We start from the raw sequence: 23724 nt of genomic DNA, 5'->3' as shown, positions 1-23724 counted from the left end.
CATGGACTTGCAGGAAATATGTACTTTTGTATATTATGATATCACAGAAAATTGGGAACTTTTGTACCATCTATTAATACTTTTGTAAAAATGTGGTCTTCAATGAAGCTGCCAGAGTGGAGGCATTGTGTCAGGGTATCGTTACTGAGATTTCCACTTTTCAGGGTGTAACATTAGCATCACACCATTTACGGATTGATGAACCCTATTTAATCTAAAATTATCTTTTAAAAGTGAATTCATGTCCCAATGTGGTTGAGTGCTTTTAATATCAGACACAACAACACAATTATGTGATAAAGCTTCCGTTTAATCAGACCTGAATACATATGCAAAGTAAAAAAGCTGTACAAAAAGTAAAGTTTTGGTCATTTGGCCAACATACGGTCAGAGAGAAGAGTTTTTCTTTTAAGTCTTACTTGCTATTTTCCATGCAGGATGATGAAATGTGACGAATGTAAACAGAGTTTTCAAAGTAGATAGACACAAACAGCAATATAGACTGTTAATTATAGTGAGCTGTGAATTCAGTGAAGTAAAAATACAAATTCAGGGGGTGCCGTTCAGTTCAGTTTGTAAAGGAAGCGTCCGAGGTACAGAGGCTTCGTCCTTGCTGCAGTAGCCTCGGGTTCGATTCCCGGCCTGCGGCCTGCTGCATGTCACTCCCCCTAACCCTAACCCTCTCATCCTGTTTCCTGTCACATCTTCAGCTGAGCTATCAATAAAGCCATAAAGGAAAAAAAAATCAAATTAAACAAATTTAGAAAATGAGCATGTGAATACAAACAAAGGATATTTGACTTGTGATATAAACAGTTACAACAAAGCTAAACAAATACAGTTAAACAAAACAGTCTTGTAATAAATTCTGCCTTCATGAAGGTGATGATGTTCCATTCATGTTTGAACAGTTGTAGGAAGGTGTTGTGGTCATTTTTGGAACTGCATGTGTTACACACAGAGGTGTCTCTAATGTTCAGTCTGCTCTCATTAATATAAATGAGGTTTTAATTAAATATTGTTGCCCAAACGCTGTGTTCTTAGTCAAACCATCAGTGAAGAAAAGATCCATCAATACCAACCACAGAGCCATGCTGTTGTCACAATCGGCGGCTTTTGATAACTCTGCTGTACAGTGCAGATGGATCCTCCACAGCTGCCTGATGGTTTGTTCTGTAGAGGAATTAAACAGAAATTAAAATAGTTTGTTGAACAAATGATATAATAATTAACATAAACCTCCAAAAATCATGAAATTACAGTTTAGAATAAAAAAACATCCAAAAAACAGCAACAAATGTTTGTTGACAAACCTTCAAACTTCATGTGTTTTTCATTTAAACTCAAACAGCAGCAAAGATTATCTTGTTTGAGGAGCTGCTCACCCTGAGGCACTGATGAAGTTTGTAGTCGCGTATACAACATTCTCCTCCTCATTCCTGTGAGGCCGAGCTGGGCTGACGTCTGAGTGAAGAGTGTCTGCCTGGGTCCGTATGAATCGTACGCTGCCGTAGTGAAGTTCTTCTGTCTGCTGGTCACAGGGACAAGAGTACTTTTACATATTCCATGTATTCAAACTCTTGACAAAGAAACCCTAACACAATATAATTAAACTATGTACTCGGCTTGTGTGCCAAAAATACATCTAGAAAAACTCTACAGCAATCTCTCTTTCAAGGGATTGCTGGTGATAACTTAAGTAGACGTTTGCTTCCTTCTTTACGCTGATACAAAAATAGTTCCTATATGAAAGTTTTCACAACAAGGTGGAGGCAATGTGCCATTTAGTTCCATTATATTGGAGAGAAGGCCAACATGTAGAAACATGTAGTTTTGTTTTTGGGTGAACTAGCCCTTTAATCCTGTAAGACCCAAATATAGAAAAACCTAAAAAAAAAAATTGTTTGACCCTTCAGATGTTGTTGTAGGAGGCCTCTGATGCAGAAATGAAAGAGTTTTTGAAAAAAAAATGTTTATGTACGTTTTTAGAGAAATGTTGTAATATTGCAACGTTGGGCTTAGGTGGGAGCAGAATTTCTGTATGTGTACTCATGTTCTCTGAACAACAATTCAGAACAACTAAGGATTCATTTGCAGAGTTGATTGCTTACTTAGCCCCATAAAGGTATATAACATTAATAATAATCACACATTCATATTTTTATTAATAATTTTTTTAAAAAATTTTTAATAAATAGCTTTTTCTAGTGACTTCTTCATTCCTTTTTTCCTTTTCATGGCTGACTTTCATTCATAGTATAAGTCCCAAAAACAGTTCTTGTCCTTGAAAAGCAAAGGTGAACATCACACTTGCTGCATTGCATGTTAGTGCAGTGTCTGCATCTTCCTCTCCCTGTCTTCACTGGGAAATGCGCAACTAGGTCCTTGCGTACATCCAATGGGAGGTGTGCACTTCTCTTGGATGGTCTCTTCTGAGGAGTCAGAGGTCTTCCTGATGTCACTGTTGCTGGGCTCCCTTGGCCTGAAGATGGTTGTCCTTTCTTTGGAGTTTGGAGCGCCATGTTCACCAGGATGAGAGAGGATGCTGGCTGTGCCTGAAACTGTCTCCTGTTCACTGTCTCTTTGCTAGAGATCTTGAGAGAGGATGATGGTGTGCCAGAAGATGTACATGTACCTGTGACAGGATTTGATGGGGGACCTCTATTTGGCTGTAAATGAGTCCAACAAATCCACAACTCCCATGTACTTGTTGTTGGCACCAACAATGTAAGGCCTCTCAACTTCAGTGTAGGTTCGGCTGGCTTTGTCCCAGCGTTGAATCTTCTGCACAGGTTCAGGTCCAGCAAAGGACAACACAAGTGTGATGGCCCTGTTGTCAGACAATTTGACAGCACAGATGTTGTGATTCCCCTCCACTCTGACGTCATTGCTTCCTCTCCCCTTTTTCTTCAAGCTCTTCTCGTCTTCAAGGTCACAGTTGGGCAGGCGCACCTGCCTGGCTGTTCCCACATAGTGAATTCCCCAATGTTTTCCAGGCAGACAATACTGTCTGCTTATTGTGAGTCGTTTTGGACAAAAGCATCTGCTAAATGCCCTAAATGTAAATGTAAATGGCTTAGCCTATGCTCTCTACTTATCATGCTAAAAGAAATGTGCATCCCAATCACCAGCCATTAAGTCACACAATACTGCCTTGACATGACAATACTGCTTGTAATGCCCTCTAATTATCATACTAAAAGGAAAACATGCATACCCCCACTTACATCCACATCAAACATCCAGGAAAATGTTCAACTTTCTCAGAACTGAATTGTCTGTTGATATCCTCTTTGTGGACAAAGTTGTGGAATTTTAGGTCAGTCTGATCAAATTAACTACATTTTTTTGGAGATAAACTTTTAAATCAGTCAAATTTGAACCCAAGGGTAGTATGTATACTTTCCATGTATAAAAAAACACTCTGTTTCAGGCAGTAGTGTAGTGGAGAGAATACAACCTGTTTGTTCCCACTGCAACAAGCCTGCTATTTTGACTACCGCACTCACCCAACGTTGTAATATTACAACAAATATGTAACAAGCTCTAAATGAAACTTGATGAATCTATTCTACAAAAACTCCATACGTACATGTTCTAGACATTGTGATCACAACAAAAAAAAATATAAAAGACATATTACTTACTTGAATCTGATGAATTTAGTCCAATTAAACAAAGCAATGTTGTCCGAAGGAAACCATGAGAGGTTGTGTGAGTTCATGGCCATGAGGTGGGACTTATAAACAAATGTACTATCCAATAGCATCGTGAGACTAAACAATAGGACCCAATGACTATGTAAATGTGGTAAAAAAACAAGATAAAATGTAACAGATTGGTTTTTAGGGTGGCTAAAGGTAATATTACAACAGTGGGTCTTGGTAGTAAATAAAACATTAACTGTGCTGTAGCATCAAACCAACATTCAATTAAGTGAAAAGTGGAGAGTTTTCAGCCTAATTTGCTAAGACATAGCCATGTGTGATCCTGAAGCTTGTATTTGTTATTACACTACCTACTGCTCACCAGCAGAGGTCACAACATTCATTCAAAACACATTCATATTTGTGTCTAAACAAACTGAATATACAAACTGACCTTGAAGGACAACACATTTACATCCTGTTTTACTTTGTTTACAGGTGGTGGACCCTGCCACCTTTCTAGCTTCAAACAGTGTTCTGGGTCCTTATTGTCCTCTGAGAACAGCTTGTTTATTTTGTTGGGATCCACAGATGTAGTCATTCATTGTGAATTTTAAAATGGACTTTGAACTGATCTCAGTTTCCCAGAATTCCCCAGTCTACACACCTGGGAGCAAATTCAGCCTTGAGCTATTATTGGTCAGGATGACAGACCCCCCTCTGACCAGATGGACAAAACCCAACCTTCTTTTGTTCTCTCTATTCTCCACCTCTCTTCCCACAGTGCTGCCTGTCCTCAAAGTCTCGTCTTCTGGACCTAACAGCTGTTGAGAGTTGCCAGCTACATTTGCAGCAGGCCCAAAGAACTTCTCCTCACAGCAGCGATGTGAGGTCCTGCAAGTATTCCAGTGTAGTTAATGCCAGCAGCTGCAATGCAAAGCTTACCAGCTAACTACACAATCCAAAGAAAACCAAGCCAGTTAGCACAGAACTGCTATCCTTGCAAAGGAAGAGAGCAACCAGTTTCGTCCACCTGCTGTCTTTCAGCAGACCTTGCACAAGAAGAACAGCATTTTTCAACATTGGAATCCCAACCTTCTCCTACTTGGCTCATCAGCCAAGGAACCACCAGCACCTTTTCTTCGAAGACTGGTCACGTTGAACTGGGCATAGACAGCACACAGCATAGCATAGCACAGCTTAGCACAGGACTTTTAGCTCTGGTTGATGGAACGCACATGTGTTAAATCATTGTTCACTGTTTGGATGTTATTGTGATCTCAGGTCAGGTTACTGGTAGTTTGCTTTGCTACACGGCTAATTTGACGTTAGTAGAATTATTCTTCACACAGACTCAGAGTCTTTGCATGCAACCAACCATATTCTATAATCATTATGTCACACACACACACAGTCCTTGTGTCTGAAGCACATCACTCCCACATGTGATATCAGTGAGCACATGATGCAAAAACCACCACTGTTTCTTCTTTGTTCTGCCAGACACACACACACACACACACACACACACACACAAACCTGTTTATAGTACAGAGTTAGATTAAGTGTTTTCATATTTGTGTTAAATAAAAGCCTTTTGAACCTACATGCTGTCTATTCAACTTGTACAAGACTGAATGTTGCCAACCTCTACTTTGTCATGGACTCCAAAATCCATTCAACCATTACTAGCTGTTATGGTCATTTTGAGACTGATTTTGTGAAATGGCTGTCTTTTCCCTTCTTTGAGGGTGGTGCCCTGAGGTGACCTGATGTGAATTGGATCTTATTTGTCAAAATTAATATTTATCCCTGATAACAATAAATTATTATTGACAGTCAAATTTAACCCAAAACCCAATCAATGTCACACTACTTATGGTGCCCCATGTGAGGTAATGTACTCAGTCGTTCATAAATGTGTTGTATTAATTTCAGCATGATGTTGCATGAAGCATTACAATTGACTTAGAGAAATAATAAATATTTGAGTTTATATTATAACCTCATTCATTTTGTAAATATTAACATCTGATTTTAAATGTCTTCTCCAATAACTACATAGTGCCCCTTTAATTCAACAGTTGAACCCTGTGATAGATGCATTGTTGGACAGTGCTTCATTTATTGTGGGTATTTAAATGAAAGTTCACAAATTTTGTAATTTTGGTATAAATTCTGCCCTTCCACTGCAGCAAATCCTTTACATTATCTTAATTCTGGTCATAAGTTGAGGTGCACACAGAAAAGAATGAGAGGGTGATAGAAGGAAAAGGAAATGATTCATGGGAGGAAGAAAGTAGGTAAAGAAGCCCAAGGTAAGATCTTTCTGTTTATACCTGTGCTCTGTTGTCTGGTCTCTCCTCAGCCTCAGACTGGTGTTGTGAAGACCTCACTCTTCTGAGGAGACGATAAAGTGTCCGAACAGAGAAACAAACAAATGGTGTAACTCATCGTAGACTTTAGAAGATAGGTTCATATTTTTTATAGTATACATTCGTACAATGCTCAAATGCACACTGAAAGAATGAATGGTTGGTGTACTCAAGGGATGTAGTGACTGATAGGCTTTGGTGTCAAAGATGAATTCATAAGAGTGACAAAGTGGTGGATGAGGTGCAGCAGAGGGCCACAGATCAGATTCAAACCCAGGACCACTGCAGTCTCTGTACATGAGGCGCTGGCTCTACCAACTGAGCTACTGCGGTACCTCAAAACATGTTCTTCTTAAAACAAGCTTGATATCAGAGGGACTAGACGGCCAATAACTCTGTCATCTTACATATGTAAGTCTTTCCTTTAAGATGCAAAGTAAATTCAATCACAGAGAAACTGAACTGCTCACCTGATGCAGAACAAGACAGCGAGTAGTATGAAGACCAGAATAACAGCAGTGGTTGAAAGACCAACTGGTAACTTCCATGTAGCTGGAAAACAGTGACAGAGAACAAACACTGGAAGTTACAAGAACTATTGGGCCAAAATGTGACTGTATGTTGGACAAAAACAATTGAAGTGTGAGAGAGGGGTTTTTTTTTTGTCAAAGGTTTCACAAACAAAAAACTGATCATGTTGGGGAATTAATAACTCACCTGCCACAAACTCACCTGCCACAACAGTCAGCTGTAAGGAGAAGTTATGACGTCCTCTGCTGTTCTGGGCTTCACAGAAATAACTCCCACTGTGTTCAGCTCTGATGTCAGTGATGGTGAACATCTGTCCTGACGCTTTTGGTGAGTCTTCATTCTTCTTGTACCAGGTGTAATTAGCTGCTGGGTTAGCATCACTGCTACAGGTCAGATTCACTGAACTGCCCTCCACTATCTCAGCAGAGGGACTCACTGACACAGAGGGAAGCTTTGGAGCATCTGGAGGAGAACATGTACAGAGAGACAACTAATCAATATTAGTCAACATTTTATTTTAGTCCCATTGTCAAGCTAAGTGACTTCCTCATGTTACTCACACTGGACATCTACAAATAGAGAGGAAGAGTTGATCTCTCCATACTGATTCTCAGACTTGCAGGAGTAGTTCCCTCTGTCCTCAGAGCTGATGGAGGAGAAATGATAAATTCCGTCTGGTCCTTGAATCACTTCTTGTTTCTCCTTGTACCAGGTGTAATTAGCTGCTGGGTTAGCATCACTGCTACAGTTGAGAGTCACTGAACTGCCCTCCACTATCTCAGCAGAGGGACTCACTGACACAGAGGGAAGTCTTGGAGCATCTAAAGGAGAGATGTAAAAAGATTATTCTACGTTAAATGTGTTATTACAGTAGTTCATATGCTATTTTAATCGTACACTGTGAACGGCTGTGTGTAGCACTGTTCCAATCTGGTCAGGAAACTGCATGAAAGATCTGAAGTCTCTTGGAGCTGCTCAATGAATTACAGCTGAGAATGTGTGGCACAAAAACATTCGACTGGACAGATTTAAGAGATATGTTATCTCAAGAATAAAACTCACATGTCACATTTATGGAGATGTATTCAGACGTCCTCCTCCACAGCTCGTTCTCAGCTGTACAGTAATACTCTCCAGAGTCAGAGGACTGGATGGAACTGAAGACAAGCTGTGGTTCTTTACTGAGAGGTTGAAGGTCTGGATCTCCATTCTTCTTGTACCAGGTGTAATTAGCTGCTGGGTTAGCATCACTGCTACAGGTCAGATTCACTGAACTGCCCTCCACTATCTCAGCAGAGGGACTCACTGACAGAGAGGGAAGTCTTGGAGCATCTGCAGGAGATATGAACATGTATTAATGAACAATTAGAATATATATAAATGTATATAATATGTATCTTTCTCTGTTTCTGTTATCATTGTCTCCTTTTGTCACAGTGGCTGTCTAGAGAGCTGATCATGGAGCTGTCCCTGGTCAGACTCCTGCTGGTGGAAACTGACAGCCAATCAATAAAATTTGTATTTTTAGTTCTTTACACATGTGTCATTCTGCAATCTTTAGTCAGTATGTATATGTGTTTTTAGCTGTTACAGTGGATCAAACTCACAGACTGGAGGAGAGCCGTAGTTCTCATGTCCTTTCAAAGCACAAGAGATGATGTCTCCAGGATAAACCCGGCCTTTAAAAGAAGATGTCTCCTCCCCTGTGACTTCCTTTCCGTTCTTGAACCAGACGTAGGAAAGACGACCAGCTGGACTGCAGCTGCTGTGACACTTCAGCTCTGCCTCAGTATCAGACTGGTGGACTGTTATTCTGCTCACCTGCACCTGCAGAGCTGGATATGAGAACAAGAAACAATATTATTATCACTGGTTCTAACAGAAATCACTGATAGATGTACACACACGACAACACAACAGTTACTATTCCTAGAACTAGCAGTGAACATTAGTGCCAACACAACAGTAATTATTACACAAACTCATGATGATCCATCATTTTCAACATGTGCTCTGTTTCTAAATGTTCTGTTGATGTTTTACATCAGTGTGTGTTCATCAGTACCTGTGACAGTCAGAGTTGTACCAGGTAAACTACTCCTCCATTCAAAGTTTCTTGTTGTGTATTTAAAGTGATACTGAGCTGAATCACTCTCTGTCAGGTCAGTGATTCTCAGAGTGGAGCGTCCTCTCTCTGATTCAAGGACCTGAACACGACCTGCAAACTGGGAGTCTTCACTAAGGTCCTCAGGCTGTGAAGGACTCTGCCACTGATGAGAACGTTCAGGACTGAACCAGAATTTAGATCTGATAGTTTCAAAACTGCTGTAAGTGCAAGAAATGTCCACTGATGAGCCTTTGGAGGCACAGATGCTTCTGTCAGTGTAAATCACTCTGTTGCAGGTTTGACCATCAACACCTGAAAGATAAAACAAAGTTTAGAACATTTCTAAACCAGAGTTGATGAAGAGTCACAATGAAGGTCTCCATATTAAAATACATGTAGTTATCAGACTCCATCAGATGGTGTTATGTTAGTGTAGTAAACTCACACACTGGGGGAGAGAGGAAATCCTCATGTCCTTCAACAGCACAGGAATAACTGTCTGCAGAGTTGAAATAGTCTGAATAAGTAGAAGATGTTTGTGACTGAATTTTCTGTCCATTTTTGTACCAGATGTAAGAAGAACGAGCAGGTAGACGACAACTGCTGTGACACTTCAGCTCTTTCCAGCCAGAATATGAGGATCTGCTCACCTTCACCTGGAGATCTGGATGTGAAGTTGGAACAAGAATGTTATTTTAGACAAACTGTCAACATACACACACAGCATATTTATATTATTGTTGTACAGATGTTGAACATTTGGAAACTATTAAAATATGAATGAAAATGTTACCTTTGATCCCCAAAGTGACTCCAGGTGAACCAGTATATCTCCCACCTGGTTGGTCTGTAATGAACCTGAACTTGTACTCAGCTGAGTCGCTCTCTCTCAGGTCTGTGATTCTCAGACTGCAGCTCTTCTCAGAACAACTGTACTCAACACGATCTTGATAATCTGAGTCTGTTCTCAGATCCACAGTTTGATATCTTCTCACTTTGGTAAACCAGAATGTTTCTTTAACTTCATTATCACGGCCAAATAATCTGGATGGGTATGTGTAGGTGCAGTTTATTTCCACTGTTGATCCTTTTAAGGCACAGATCTCAGTAGAGCTGTAAGTCACTCCCCAGCCATTCTGACCCTGTATCACTGTAACACAGAGAACATCAGACACTACAATCAGACTCTAAACATCATCAGGAGACAGATTTTCACTGCAGTGAAGGAGCTTCAGTCTGTGAAGTTACACTTCTCAACACACTGAGGCTCTCTTCATACAAACTTGTGTTTGGTGAATGAGTAAAGGCAGCCTTCAGACGGTTTTGTAAAGGAATTTTCATATGTTCAGTCTTACAGGTTCCTAGTAGTAAATGTGTCTGTATACATCTCACACTCTACTTACAGAGGAGGTAGAGTCACCCTGAGGTCATGATCGGGGTCACAGACTTCTGTGTGCTCAGAGGTTCCTGTGTCTTCACTAAACTTCACTTCATCTCATACGAGAAACACACAAACTTCACGATCGACCAAAAACCATATTCTTCCTTCAATTACAACGTGACTTAAACAAGCAGTATTCGGGCAACGAGTTAAATAGTCAGAGACCAGGAAGTGTCCTTCAACACTGGTGAAGCAATACACTGTCTCACCAGTCTCACCACTGAGTTTTGTTCTCCTCGATGGAGCTTCATTAAAGACTTCAACTCTCCATTCTCACCTGTGTTAATCAGATGAATTAAAATTCATCAACAGGTTTTTGGACAGTCTCTGTTATCTTAACTAGAACGGTACGTAAGACTTGTTCTGTATCACACGTTTCTCTACAGGTCTGTTTTAAAAATGGGTTGATACTGTAAATCAAGTTTCAGTGGCATTTGTGGTTCATGACAAAGTCGACAGAGGTGTGGAGAAATGTACAAATCATCAAGGTTGACATGAGAATATTTAAAGCAAAGGAAAGATGTGCACATGATCTCTGAGAGCACTGAGGACGGACATCACACAGAGGCTGCAGTGAAGGACCAACAATGTGTTGACACTGTACTTTAACACAACACTTAGAGAGAAGTACTTCTAAGAAAAGTGTGACGCATGAAACAAGTGTCTGCTGGTTATCTTCCTGTGGTCAGGCTGCTGCAGAGTGTGAATGACAATTGCACAACTCTCAGGCGTGAGCAACTTTTCTGACTGACAGAAAACACTGACAAATTCATCCTAAAGCAAGAAATACTCACAAATACTGATAAAATATCTGTCTAGCAGCTAAATACTCTACTTTGGTCTACAGAGAGATGCTAACTCTGTCTGTTGTTTGGTGCTGGGCAGGTAGTGTACAGCTGGTTTTCAGAGATGTTTCAGTTAAAACAGGAAATGAGGCTGATGAGAGCACTAAGAGTGAACTCAAACAATAAAGTTATAAAAATAAAACTAAATCAAACTCTGTGAAGCTGACAGGAACTGGAGTCAGCTGATAATTCTCTGTGGCTTCATTACTACAAGTAGCACCTCCACTTTATTCTCCATTTTAATAACATTTTTAATACAAATGTGTGTGGCGCACACTTGTTCTTCATCTTGTTACTCTGATGGTATTTAATTTCTCTTGACGTGAAAGACATGATAGAGATTTGTGTTATTTCTGAACTTTGGTTCCTGTGTTAATTATACTATCGGAGGACATCGACCAGCCTCTAACACCTACGAACGCAGGCTCAAGTTGAGTTTGGAGGAAGTTTGAATGATGGAGGAAGTTCCTCAGAGCGATTCATTTTATTTGACAGATTTTCTCTTCAGATTTTTCCATTGTTAATGTACAGTATGTACTGTCACTGTACATCCACACAAACACAGCTTTACTATCTCTAACTGTGCACTGCTGCACATCAGATCTTTACTATGAAACCACCATGCTAACAGTCTTACAGTATAAATGTAGACGTACAGTACCTTGTACAGAGAGAAGGACGACAACAAATCCACTCGCTGCTGCTGTTAAACTCATAGCTTCTCCTCACGTCTGTTAAATCAGCAGGTCGATCACATACATGAGAAGTACTGAATGTCAGCTCATCTCACCAAACACTTCTACATAAAGAGGGAAGACGCGGTCACGAGACAGTTTGTCTCTTTCTGGTTGGTTCACTTATCTTAAACACACATCGTGTTAACTGTGCTGACTTCCTTCCTCTTTATGTTATCAACGTGTATGAAGAGACGAGTGCCTGTAAACCCTCAAGATGAAATGAAGAAATTATTCTTACTGTTGCTTTACAACCATGATTCAAAAACATGGACGTATCAGCAAACTGAACACTAAATGTGATATTGTTCCAAAGTTGAGGCTGCAGAACAGCAAAGGTTCAGTCAGCCTCGATTTTAATCTGAGCTTTGATTCAATTAAAAAGCCTAAACCAGACATTCATCAGACTGTGTGTGAGCTAATGTATAGACAACAAACTGGATGTTACGTGTAGCAACAATACTGAGGACCTAAACAGAAGACACTCTGGAGGCAGGCAGGGTAAAGAACAAGAGGGAGGCTTTACTATCAAACCATGACCGGCTGGAGGCCACGAGACCAGCGGCAGAGTTGGAAGCCCTCAGGAAGCTGGAGACCATGGGCCTCATTTATAAAGCTGTGCGTAGGATTGACATCAAAAGGTTGCGTACGCACGAAACACAGAAAGTGTGTAAGCACAAAAATATCCTGATTTATAAAACAGTTCGCACGCACGTCCTACGCCGATTGCCCTTTATAAATCACAATCCACTCTGAATGTGGCGCACCTGTGTGCGGGTCATACCACGCCCATAGTCGCCTATGAATATTCAGAGAAACGCCCCTAATTAATATTCATTCATGACTGAAAGCATGCCGAAAGCAGAGAGAAAGGCAAAGAAGCGCAATTTCACTCAGTTTGAGGTGGAAGTTCTTGTCGGGGAGGTGGAGAAGAGGAAGGCTGTATTATTTGGTGGGCACAGTGTTGGGTCGGGTCACCAATGCCAAAAAGGCTCTAGAGTGGCAGCATGTGGCAGACAAATGTAAATGCTGTTGCCTCAGAAGGTCAGAGTGTGGCCGAAGTGAAAAAAAAGTGATCAACCATAAAAGTGGAAGAAAAAAGCGCCTGGCGTCACACAGGCAGAGCGTCTGTCACTGTCACGTATAAGGAAACTTTATGTACTGCTGCGACAAACGAATTATTCCTCCGAACACGTCTGGCATAACACGGCTAAAGTTTGGCTGGGATATCCCTGACCTGTCAGCCAATTCCCTCTGGAATGTGCCGGTTGAAACCCGAGTGTTGTGAGCACATGAAGCAGGACTGGCACGGCGTGGTTTCTGCGGGTGCTCCTCTCTAACGCTGGGCCCTTCAGCCACTCATCGCTGTTGGATCTTGCTGATCTCTGAAGTTCCGCTCCCTCCGTATCCTTCCATTTGCCACATCCTCCAACGGTGCCAAAGCAGCCATTGTGCGCCATAACGCATTGTGAATACATGCCTTTACATACCCATCTATCAGGTAATATCTGCTACACATGTGAGAATAATCTAATTGATTAACATCACAAGATAATTATAGTCTTTATTTGTATGGCAACAAAACACAGTTACAAAGTGTTTTATGCATTATGCATTGAAAACGGAGATGAAACGAAATGCGCAATATGATACAGGATATTAATATATTAAACTGCATTCATATCAGTGTAAAAGTAATTTGCTCTACTGTTATCTTACTATTGTTCTAAATCATATGTTTCCCGTGTGCACTCCAGGGAGTATGTTTGTTTATTCATTGTAGAAATATTTTTTTTGAATACATTTTCACACAGTTTCTCCCGTTCCTTTCTTCTGCCATCAGTGGTGCAGTTTCTCCCTATCCCAGTTATGTGCGTACTCACGGGTCAGCTTTTGCGTGGAGGACCGCACATTTTCCCGCCAAGTTTTCTTTTTATAAATCCCACGGTGTGCGTAGAGAGTGGCGTACGTTTTCTTGTGTGCACACGCAAGGTTTGTAAATGAGGCCCCAGGACCAGAGTCTTGATACCATTGGAGGCCCTTGGACACCAGAACAGGAGGCAGGTGAGAGGGCACCAGGACTATGGCATGAGGCAGGTGTCACTGGATGTCAGAGAAGGCTGCTGAATGATGGTCTGGGGGGTCTGCTGGTGGGTCTGCAGGGATTGGTAGCTCCATCCACATGGAAACGCTTTTGTGTATAAACATACTTTTTTGAAACCTGGTCTCAGGGTGAAAAAAATTGAAAACGCCGCCGTTGCTTTCTCGCGTGGTCAGCGACTCTGCATATTTTGCGTATCGTTGATGCCATTGCCCCACCCCTCGACCTCTAGCCTTCTACCTCTTAACCGCGCAACGTCTCATAACAACAACAACAACAACAATGGCGGACTACATGCTTGTGTTCGTGCTGCAGAAGATATTGAGCCTATTGGGGTTATTAGGGCAAAATGTTAAGCACCTCTGCCCTTACGCTTGTCTATAATGAAAGGATTATGGACGACCGACTAGCCATTTTCCTCTTCTTCTTGTTGTGTTTGGTTTCTCCTTCTACTGTCTGTCTGTATACAGTGTGCAAGCTTTCTGCACATGCTCCGTCTCTTCTTCTCTGTTTTGGCGAATTTTTAGCGCCACCTATAGGCCTGGAATATGAACTACAGCATGTAGAGTCGTCTTCAATAAATCTGTTTGGACGCAGATATTCTTGAAAAGATGCCAAAGAAGACAGGGGAAAAAAAAGATTGTTTTGGTATGTGTGGACATGGCCTCAGCGGTTGGAGAGGTGTCGACTGACCCATCAACAAGACCTGCATCGACAGGGGAGACTCACAACCCGAGGGCAGAAGACCCTCCAAGGAGACAAACAGGGGGACCTCTGCGGTGCTTTGAAGCAACGTTAGCAGGCTGGTGGCTCCCTGAGACAGGAGCTGGAGCAGGCAGGAGGTTAGCAGGCTGTTAGTGAAGTCAGTGACTACACATTGTGAGTCCAACAGCCTTGGTCTTGAGCAGTGTGTCTTTGGGATTAAGTTGTAGAAAAAAACCTGTCAGATCCTGTGATAGAGTTCAGTCATTCAAAAATTAAGCAGTACTTCTTCAGCTCCCACATCAGAGATTTTTTCCCCGCCTGATCCATTGTTGGTCAGTTGGTATTGTTGTTGGTGAGTCATGAAATGGTGAGGACCCAAACACAAGAAACTCAGGAGGCAGGCAAGGTAAGGAACAAAAGGTGAGCTTTAATAACAAGCTGAGGTCTGAATACAAAATACAAAATACAAAAAGCAACAAAAACAGGAGGAGCAGGCAGGAGCCAATACAAGAATTAAAGAACTGCAAAAAATACAACTGAATAAAATACAAACCAAACAAGTGCTGAGAACACAGTCAGAGAAAACAAGGTGATTCACATTTTATTTGTGTCCACTGTTGATGAATAAAACCTTTATTCTGAAGACTAAACACAAAAAGAGTTTGTTTAAAGCTGAAATCCAAAACTTTCTGCACAGTGTCGCCCTCTGCAGCACAGAGAGGGAACTGACATGATGTTCAAACTACAGAGATGTTGGAAGCTGGATGTTTATTTCAATCAGCCACTGCAGTACTTTGAACATGTTACAGCTACAGAGTGATAGAGCTGGGCTCATGTTACATTTCAATGTGTTTTAATATATAATGTACATGCTGTGAGATACTGTGCTTCCTGTTCCACATGTCTTTCTCTGCCAGGACAGGTGTGATGTGATAGAACATTCAGTATTTCTTCAGAACAAGTGACCGCATTACAATAAGAAGCTATTTCAGGAGAATTAAAAGACAAAATAGTATGTTGCATATCAAGTATAATCCTTCACATATGTAACGTACCTGCACAGGTAAACATTGAGCTGCATGCTACTCAGAACTTCTGCCACATGCTGCAGTTTCTCTGTTCAAAGGTGAGATGTTGGTGTAATCAGGATCAGACTCCAACTGATGGGGAGAGACAACAAGATGAGAGTCAAAGGCCTCATAAATGGAACGTGGACACACTTAGATTTTAAATGACAACAAACTCAGACATGTTTAAAGCAGAACTGTTTCCTTAAACTTGATCTTTGCTATAAAAACATCGACAGTAAATGTGCTGATTTCTCGTCACTGTGGTCCAATACCTCTATCATCTCCACAGTCTCTATGGGCTCATTTGGTTCAGTGGTGGAGCTCAGAGTTTTCTTCTTCCTGAAGGAAATCAACAAACGAACAAAAATGATCATTAAACACTCAAAAAACGTGAAAGTAAATATTCAAAGTAACAGATCAGTTGACGTAATGTTTGTAGTTTCACCTCATCCACAGACAAAACAGAAGCAGCAGAACCGACATCAGAACTAGCAGAATCAACCTGATGATATTTATCATTACTGTTGTTGTTGAGCTCCCTGGAAATGGAGATAGACAGATGTTAGATAGAGTGTAGTGGACCTCACTAGTAGGGTTAGATTCATTAATCAGTTTCCCAGGTGTTACTGTCTGTTAATCAACCACTTATTGTGATGGAGGAGAGGTGTTGTTCTAGTTAAAGTGTTTGTTACTAAAGTGGCATTCATGGGATTTAAAGAGAATAGATGTGATCAGAAGAATCTTCTCCTGTAAAAGCTGAACATATTCAATTTGGTTTTTATATTTATATAAAGTGTTTCTCTCACTTCTCACAAAGATATAGATGTATTCAGACATCCTCCTCCCCAGCTCGTTCTCAGCTGTACAGTAATACTCTCCAGAGTCAGAGGACTGGATGGAGCTGAAGACAAGCTGTGGATCTTTACTGAGAGGATGAAGGTCTGGATCTCCATTCTTCTTGTACCAGGTGTAATTAGCTGCTGGGTTAGCATCACTGCTACAGGTCAGAGTCACTGAACTGCCCTCCACTATCTCAGCAGAGGGACTCACTGACACAGAGGGAAGTCTTGGAGCATCTGGAGGAGATATGAACATGTATTTATGAAAAATTAGAATATGTTATCAGACAATTGACTCTTGTGATTGAAATGTATGTGTTTTTTTCCTGATACAGTGGATCAAACTCACAGACTGGAGGAGAGCCGTAGTTCTCATGTCCTTTCAAAGCACAAGAGATGATGTCTCCAGGATAAACCCGGCCTTTAAAAGAAGATGTCTCCTCCCCTGTGACTTCCTTTCCGTTCTTGAACCAGACGTAGGAAAGACGACCAGCTGGACTGCAGCTGCTGTGACACTTCAGCTCTGCCTCAGTATCAGACTGGTGGACTGTTATTCTGCTCACCTGCACCTGCAGAGCTGGATATGAGAACAAGAAACAATATTATTATCACTGGTTCTAACAGAAATCACTGATAGATGTACACACACGACAACACAACAGTTACTATTCCTAGAACTAGCAGTGAACGTTAGTGCCAACACAACAGTAATTATTACACAAACTCATGATGATCCATCATTTTCAACATGTGCTCTGTTTCTAAATGTTCTATGTTGATGTTTTACATCAGTGTGTGTTCATCAGTACCTGTGACAGTCAGAGTTGTACCAGGTAAACTACTCCTCCATTCAAACCATCCTGTTGTGAATTTGAAGTGATACTGAGCTGAATCACTCTCTGTCAGGTCAGTGATTCTCAGAGTGGAGCGTCCTGTCTCTGATTCAAGGACCTGAACACGACCTGCAAACTGGGAGTCTTCACTAAGGTCCTCAGGCTGTGAAGGACTCTGCCACTGATGAGAACGTTCAGAACTGAACCAGAATTTAGATCTGATAGTGTCATAACTGCTGTAAGTGCAAGAAATGTACACTGATGAGCCTTTGGAGGCACAGATGCTTCTGTCAGTGTAAATCACTCTGCTGCAGGTTTGATATTGGACACCTGAAAGATAAAACAAAGTTTGGATCATTTTTAAACCAGAGTTGATGAAGAGTCACAATGAAGGTCTCCATATTAAAATACATGTAGTTATCAGACTCCATCAGATGGTGTTATGTTAGTGTAGTAAACTCACACACTGGAGGAGAGAGGAAATCCTCATGTCCTTTAACAGCACAGGAATAACTGTCTGGAGAAGAACCATAGAATGAATAAGTAGAAGATGTTCCTGACTGAATTTTCTGTCCATTCTTGTACCAGATGTAGGAAGAATGATCAGGTAGACGACAACTGCTCTGACAGTTCAGGTCTTTCCAGGGAGAAAGTGAGGATGCTGTCACCTTCACCTGGAGATCTGGATGTGAAGAAGGAACAAGAATGTTATTTTAGACAAACTGTCAACAAACACACACAAGACATTTATATTATTGTTGTCTAGATGTTGAACATTTGGAAATAATTAAAATGTGAATGAAAATGTTACCTTTGATCCTCAAAGTGACTCCAGGTGAACCAGTATATCTCCCACCTGGTTGGTTTGTTATGAACTTGAACTTGTACTCAGCTGAGTCGCTCTCTCTCAGGTCTGTGATTCTCAGAGTGCAGCTCTTCTCAGAACAACTGTACTCAACACGATCTTGATAATCTGAGTCTGTTCTCAGATCCACAGGTTGATTTCTTCCCTCCTTGATAAACCAGACTGTTTCCTTAACTTCAGTATCAACACCATCTTTTCTGGATGGGTATGTGTAGGTGCAGCTCATGTCCACTGTTGATCCTTTTAAGGCACAGATCTCAGTAGAGCTGTAAGTCACTCCCCAGTCATCCTGACCCTGTATCACTGTAACACAGAGAACATCAGAAACTACAATCAGACTCTAAACATCCTCAGGAGACAGATTTTCACTGCAGTGAAGGAGCTTCAGTTTGTGAAGCTACACTTCTCAACACACTGTGGCTCTCTTCATACAAACTTGTGTTTGGTGGGCGAGTAAAGGCCTTCAGACGGTTTTGTAAAGGAATCTTCATATGTTCAGTTTCACAGGTTCATAGTAGTAAATGTGTCTGTATACATCTCCCACTCTACTTACAGAGGAGGTAGAGTCACCCTGAGGTCATGATCGAGGTCACAGACTTCTGTGTGGTCAGAGGTTCCTGTGCCTTCACTAACCTTCACTATATCTCATACGAGAAACACACAAACTTCACGATTGAACAAAAACCATATTCTTCCATCAATTACAACGTGACTTAAACAAGCAGTATTCCAGCAGGTTAAATAGTCAGAGAACAGGAAGTGTCCTTCAGCACTGGTGAAACAATACACTGTCTCACTACATGTACTGTTGAGCTTTGTTCTCCTCAATAGTGTCATGATTCCATCATGGCAGCCCTGCCCTCTTGTGTATGTGTGTCTCCCTGTTTTCCTCCTGTGTCCCTTCCCCTGTCTGTTCTGTGTGCCTGCATGTGGGCCGGTTTGCGCTCCACAGTCAGCAGCCAGGTGGATCCTATCTTCAATCAACTCCCTTTAAAAGCTCTGGGATCCCTACTGCTGGCTGCCAGATCGTTTCATCAGTCTCTGTGGTTGTTCGCACCTTGGCTCTCCAGTATAAGTTTTTGTCGCTACATTCTGTGATTAGCTTGTGTAGCCAATGTCCCTGTGCCTCTCCTGCTTTGCTCCAGATTGCCGTGCCTTCGTCGTACCTTGTATTTGCTGCTGTTCTGCCTGCCTGTGGATTCGGCCTGCACGCTGTCTCATCTCCTGCGTTTCCCTGCCAAGCGAGTACGCTCGGGAAGACAGACTTCACCACACCTCGCCACGCCACGACACCTTCACCCTCGTCACTCCTGGTGATTCTACAAGACACGTCGGGACCCTGGGACCTCGCACCACCTCTCGCACTATTCTCACCTTGCTGTTCATTAAAAGAATAATTGTTCACTGTCATGCGTGGTTTGGGTTGTGCTTCTGGGTTCAGATCAAATTCATAACAAATGGAGCTTCATTAATTACTTCAGTGTAAGGCATCATGTCTCCTGAGTCTCCTTTCTCACCATCAGATGAATGAAAATTCATCAACATGTTTTTTGGTCTCTGTCATCTTAACTAGAACGGTACGTAAGGCTTGTTCTGTATCACACGTTTCTCTTCAGGTCTGTTTTAAAATTGGGTTGATACTGTAAATAAAGTTTCAGATGCATTTGTGGTTCATGACAAAGTCGACAGAGGTATGAAGAAATGTACAAATCATTGAGGTTTACATGAGAATATTTAAAGCAAAGGAACAGTGAAAGATGTGCACATGATCTCTGAGAGCACTGAGGACGACATCACACAGAGGCTGCAGTGAAGGAGCAACAATGTGTTGACACTGTGTACTTTAACACAACACTTAGAGAGAAGTACTTCTAAGAAAAGTGTGACGCATGTCTGCTGGTTATCTTCCTGTGTTCAGGCTGGGCAGAGTGTGAATGACATCAGCAGAGAAATGCAGAACTCTGAGGTGTGAGCAACTTTTCTCACAGATAGAAAACACTGACAAATGTATCTTGAAGCAAGAAATACTCATAAATACTGATAAAATATCTGTCTAGCAGCTAAATACTCTACTTTGGTCTCCAGCGAGATGCTAACTCTGTCTGTTGTTTGGTGCTGGGCAGGTAGTGTACAGCTGGTTATTAGAGATGTTTCACTGAAAACAGGAAATGAGGCTGATGAGAGCACTAAGAGTGAACTAACACAATAAAGTTATAAAAATAAAACAAAATCAAACTCTGTGAAGCTGACAGGAACTGGAGTCAGCTGATAATTCTCTGTGGCTTCATTACTACAAGCAGCATCTCCACTTTATTCTCTCATTTTAGTCACATTCTTAATACAAATTTGTCTGATGTATACTTGTTCCTCATCTAGTGACTCTAATGGTATTTAATTTCTCTTGACGTGAAAGACATGATAGAGATTTGTGTTATTTCTGAACTGTGGTTCCTGTGTTAATTATGCTATCAGAGCACATCGACCAGCCTCTAACACCTACGAACGCAGCTCAAGTTCAGTTTGGAGGAAGTTTGAACGATGGAGGAAGTTCCTCAGAGCGATTCATTTTATTTAACAGATTTTCTCTTCAGATTTTTCCATTGTTAATGTACAGTATGTACTGTCACTGTACATCCACACAAATACAGCTTTACCATCTCTAACTGTGCACTGTTGCACATCAAATCTTTACTATAAAACCACCATGCTAACAGTCTAACAGTATAAGTGTAGACGTACAGTACCTTGTACAGAGAGAAGGACAACAACAAATCCACTCGCTGCTGCTGTTAAACTCATAGCTTCTCCTCACGTCTGTTGAATCAGCAGGTCGATCACATACATGAGAAGTACTGAATGTCAGCTCATCTCACCAAACACTTCTACATAAAGAGGGAAGACGCGGTCACGAGACAGTTTGTCTCTCTCTGGTTGGTTCACTTGTCTTAAACACACATCGAGGTGTTAACTGGCTGGCTTCCTTCCTCTTTATATTATTAACATGTATGTAGAGACGAACGCCTCTGAAATGATTCTTACTGTTGCTTTAAAACACGATGCATTCAAAAACGTGTACGTATCAGCCAATTGAACACTAAATGTGATGTTGTTCCAAAGTTGAGGCAGCAAAACAGCAAAGGTTCAGTCAGCCTTGATTTTAATCTGAGCTTTGATTCAATTAAAAAGACTAAAGCAGACATTCGTCAGAGTGTGTGTGAGCTAATGTTTAGACAATAAACTAGAAGTTACATGTAGCAACAATAGTGAGAAGGCAGTCAGCGTGGCAGGCAGGTAAAGAACATGAGGCAAGCTTTAATATCAAACCATGACATGCTGGAGGCCACGAGAGCAGCAGCGGAGTTGTAAGGGGTTCGGCCTGGAATATGAATTAAAGCGTGTTGAGTCGATTTCAATGGATCTGTTTCAATGCAAAAATTCTTGAAACAATGCCAAGGAAGACGGGGGGGGGGAAAAAAAGATTGTTTTGGTATGTGTGGACATGGCCTCAGCGGTCGGAGAGGTGTTTACTGACCCATCAACAAGACCTGCATCAACAGGGGAGACTCACAACCACAGGGCAGAAGACCCTCCAAGGAGACAAACAGGGGGACCTCTGCGGTGCTAGGAAGCAACGTTAGCAGGCTGGTGACTCACTGAGACAGGAGCTGGAGCAGGCAGGAGGTTAGCAGGCTGTTAGTGAAGTCAGTGACTACAAGTTGTGAGTCCAGCAGCTTTGGTCTTGAGCAGAGTGTCTTTGGGATTAAGTTGTGGAAAAACAGCCTGTCCACAGAACCTGTTATAGAGTTCAGTTGTTCACAAATTAAGCAGTACTTCTTCAGCTCCACCATCAGAGATTTTTTCCCCACCTGGTCCATTGTTGGTCAGTTGGTATTGTTATGAGTCATGAAATGGTGAGGACCCAAACACAAGACACTCAGGAGGCAGGCAAGGTGAGGAACAAAAGCTGAGCTTTAATAACAAGCTGAGGTCTGAATACAAAATACAAAACTACAAAAAGCATCAGCAACAGGAGGAGCAGGCAGGAGCCAATACAAGAATTAAAGAACTGCAAAAAATACAACAACTAAATAAAATACAAACCAAAAAAGCGCTGAGAACACAGTCAGAGAAAACAAAGTGATTCATATTTTATTTGTGTCCACTGTTGATGAATAAAACCTTTATTCTGAAGACTAAACACAAAAAGAGTTTGTTTAAAGCTGAAATCCAAAACTTTCTGCACAGTGTCGCCCTCTGCAGCACAGAGACAGAACTGACATGATGTTCAAACTACAGAGTTGTTGTTGGAAGCTGGATGTTTATTTCAATCAGCCACTGCAGTACTTTGAACATGTTACAGCTACAGAGTGATAGAGCTGGGCTCATGTTACATGTCAATGTGTTTAATATATAATGTACATGCTGTGAGATACTGTGCTTCCTGTTCCACATGTCTTTCTCTACCAGGACAGGTGTGATGTGATAGAACAATCAATATCTCTTCAAAACAAGTTACTGCATTAGATTAAAATGTTATATTAGGAGCATTAAAAGATCAAATAGCATGTTGCACATCAAGTATAATCCTTAAATTATGTAAAGTACCTGCACAGGTAAACATAAAGCTGCATGCTACTCAGAACTTCTGCCACATGCTGCAGTTTCTCTGTTCAAAGGTGAGATGTTGCTGTAATCAGGATCAGACTCCAATGATGGGGAGAGACAACAAGATGAGAGTCAAAGGCCTCATAAATGGAACGTGGACACAATTAGATTTTAAATGACAACAAACTCAGACATGTTTAAAGCAGAACTGTTTCCTTAAACTTGATCTTTGTTATGAAAACATCGACAGTAAATGTGATAATTTCTTGTCACTGTGGTCCAATACCTCTCTCATCTCCACAGTCTCTATGGGCTCATTTTGTTCAGTGGTGGAGCTCAGAGTTTTCTTCTTCCTGAAGGAAATCGACAAACAAACAAAAATGGTCATTAAAAACTCAGAAACGTGAAAGTAAACATTCAAAGTAACAGATCAGTTGATGTTAATGTTTGTAGTTTCACCTCATCCACAGACAAAACAGAAGCAGCAGAACCGACATCAGAACCACCAGAATCAACCTGATGATATTTATCATTACTGTTGTTGTTGAGCTCCCTGGAAATGGAGGTAGACAGATATTAGATAGACTGTAGTGGACCTCACTAGTAGGGTTAGATTCATTAATCAGTTTCCCAGGTGTTACTGTCTGTTAATCAACGACTTATTGTGATGGAGGAGAGGTGTTGTTCTAGTTAAAGTGTTTGTTACTAAAGTGGCATTCATGGGATTTAAAGAGAATAGATGTGATCAGAAGAATCTTCTCCTGTAAAAACTGAACATATTCAATTTGGTTTTTATATTTATATAAAGTGTTTCTCTCACTTCTCACAAAGATAGAGATGTATTCAGACATCCTCCTCCCCAGCTCGTTCTCAGCTGTACAGTAATACTCTCCAGAGTCAGAGGACTGGATGAAGCTGAAGACAAGCTGTGGTTCTTTACTGAGAGGTTGAAGGTCTGGATCTCCATTCTTCTTGTACCAGGTGTAATTAGCTGCTGGGTTAGCATCACTGCTACAGGTCAGAGTC

The 23724-nt window shown here is 41.3% G+C and overlaps 1 protein-coding gene and 4 long non-coding RNA genes across 6 annotated transcripts in view; 1 reads left to right on the top strand and 4 right to left on the bottom strand.

Moving 5' to 3' along the window:
* Positions 1–898: 898 nt before the first annotated feature.
* Positions 899–6542, bottom strand: LOC115587815 (uncharacterized). 2 transcript variants are annotated; one of them, XR_003985187.1, is made up of 4 exons: positions 6493–6542; positions 5987–6047; positions 1386–1531; positions 899–1173 (listed from the first exon to the last, which is right to left on the bottom strand). It is a non-coding gene; the product is annotated as an uncharacterized LOC115587815 (long non-coding RNA). The 2 variants fall into 2 exon arrangements; XR_003985188.1 differs by having other exon boundaries at positions 1386–1528.
* A 66-nt stretch (positions 6543–6608) lies between these two features.
* Positions 6609–23724, bottom strand: part of LOC115588006 (B-cell receptor CD22-like) — a 32705-nt gene continuing 15589 nt past the window's right edge. The window contains exons 9-10 of the mRNA XM_030428241.1: positions 6744–7015; positions 6609–6617 (exon numbers count right to left, since the gene is read on the bottom strand). Coding sequence (XP_030284101.1) covers positions 6609–6617; positions 6744–7015 — 281 coding nt within the window. The remainder of the gene's footprint in view (positions 6618–6743; positions 7016–23724) is intronic.
* LOC115587982 (uncharacterized) lies at positions 8717–18038 on the top strand. Its single transcript, XR_003985256.1, has 2 exons — positions 8717–8880; positions 17817–18038. It is a non-coding gene; the product is annotated as an uncharacterized LOC115587982 (long non-coding RNA).
* On the bottom strand, positions 15529–23245 carry LOC115587848 (uncharacterized). The gene is made up of 3 exons (XR_003985200.1): positions 23158–23245; positions 22985–23051; positions 15529–15646 (listed from the first exon to the last, which is right to left on the bottom strand). It is a non-coding gene; the product is annotated as an uncharacterized LOC115587848 (long non-coding RNA).
* On the bottom strand, positions 16854–17552 carry LOC115587923 (uncharacterized). The gene is made up of 2 exons (XR_003985231.1): positions 17205–17552; positions 16854–16972 (listed from the first exon to the last, which is right to left on the bottom strand). It is a non-coding gene; the product is annotated as an uncharacterized LOC115587923 (long non-coding RNA).

Source organism: Sparus aurata, chromosome 1 (assembly GCF_900880675.1).
Source record: "Sparus aurata chromosome 1, fSpaAur1.1, whole genome shotgun sequence".
Classification (NCBI taxonomy): Eukaryota; Metazoa; Chordata; class Actinopteri; order Spariformes; family Sparidae; genus Sparus; species Sparus aurata.
The sequence above is the reverse complement of the archived record's forward strand: the minus strand, read 5'-3'. Positions and strand labels throughout refer to the sequence as shown.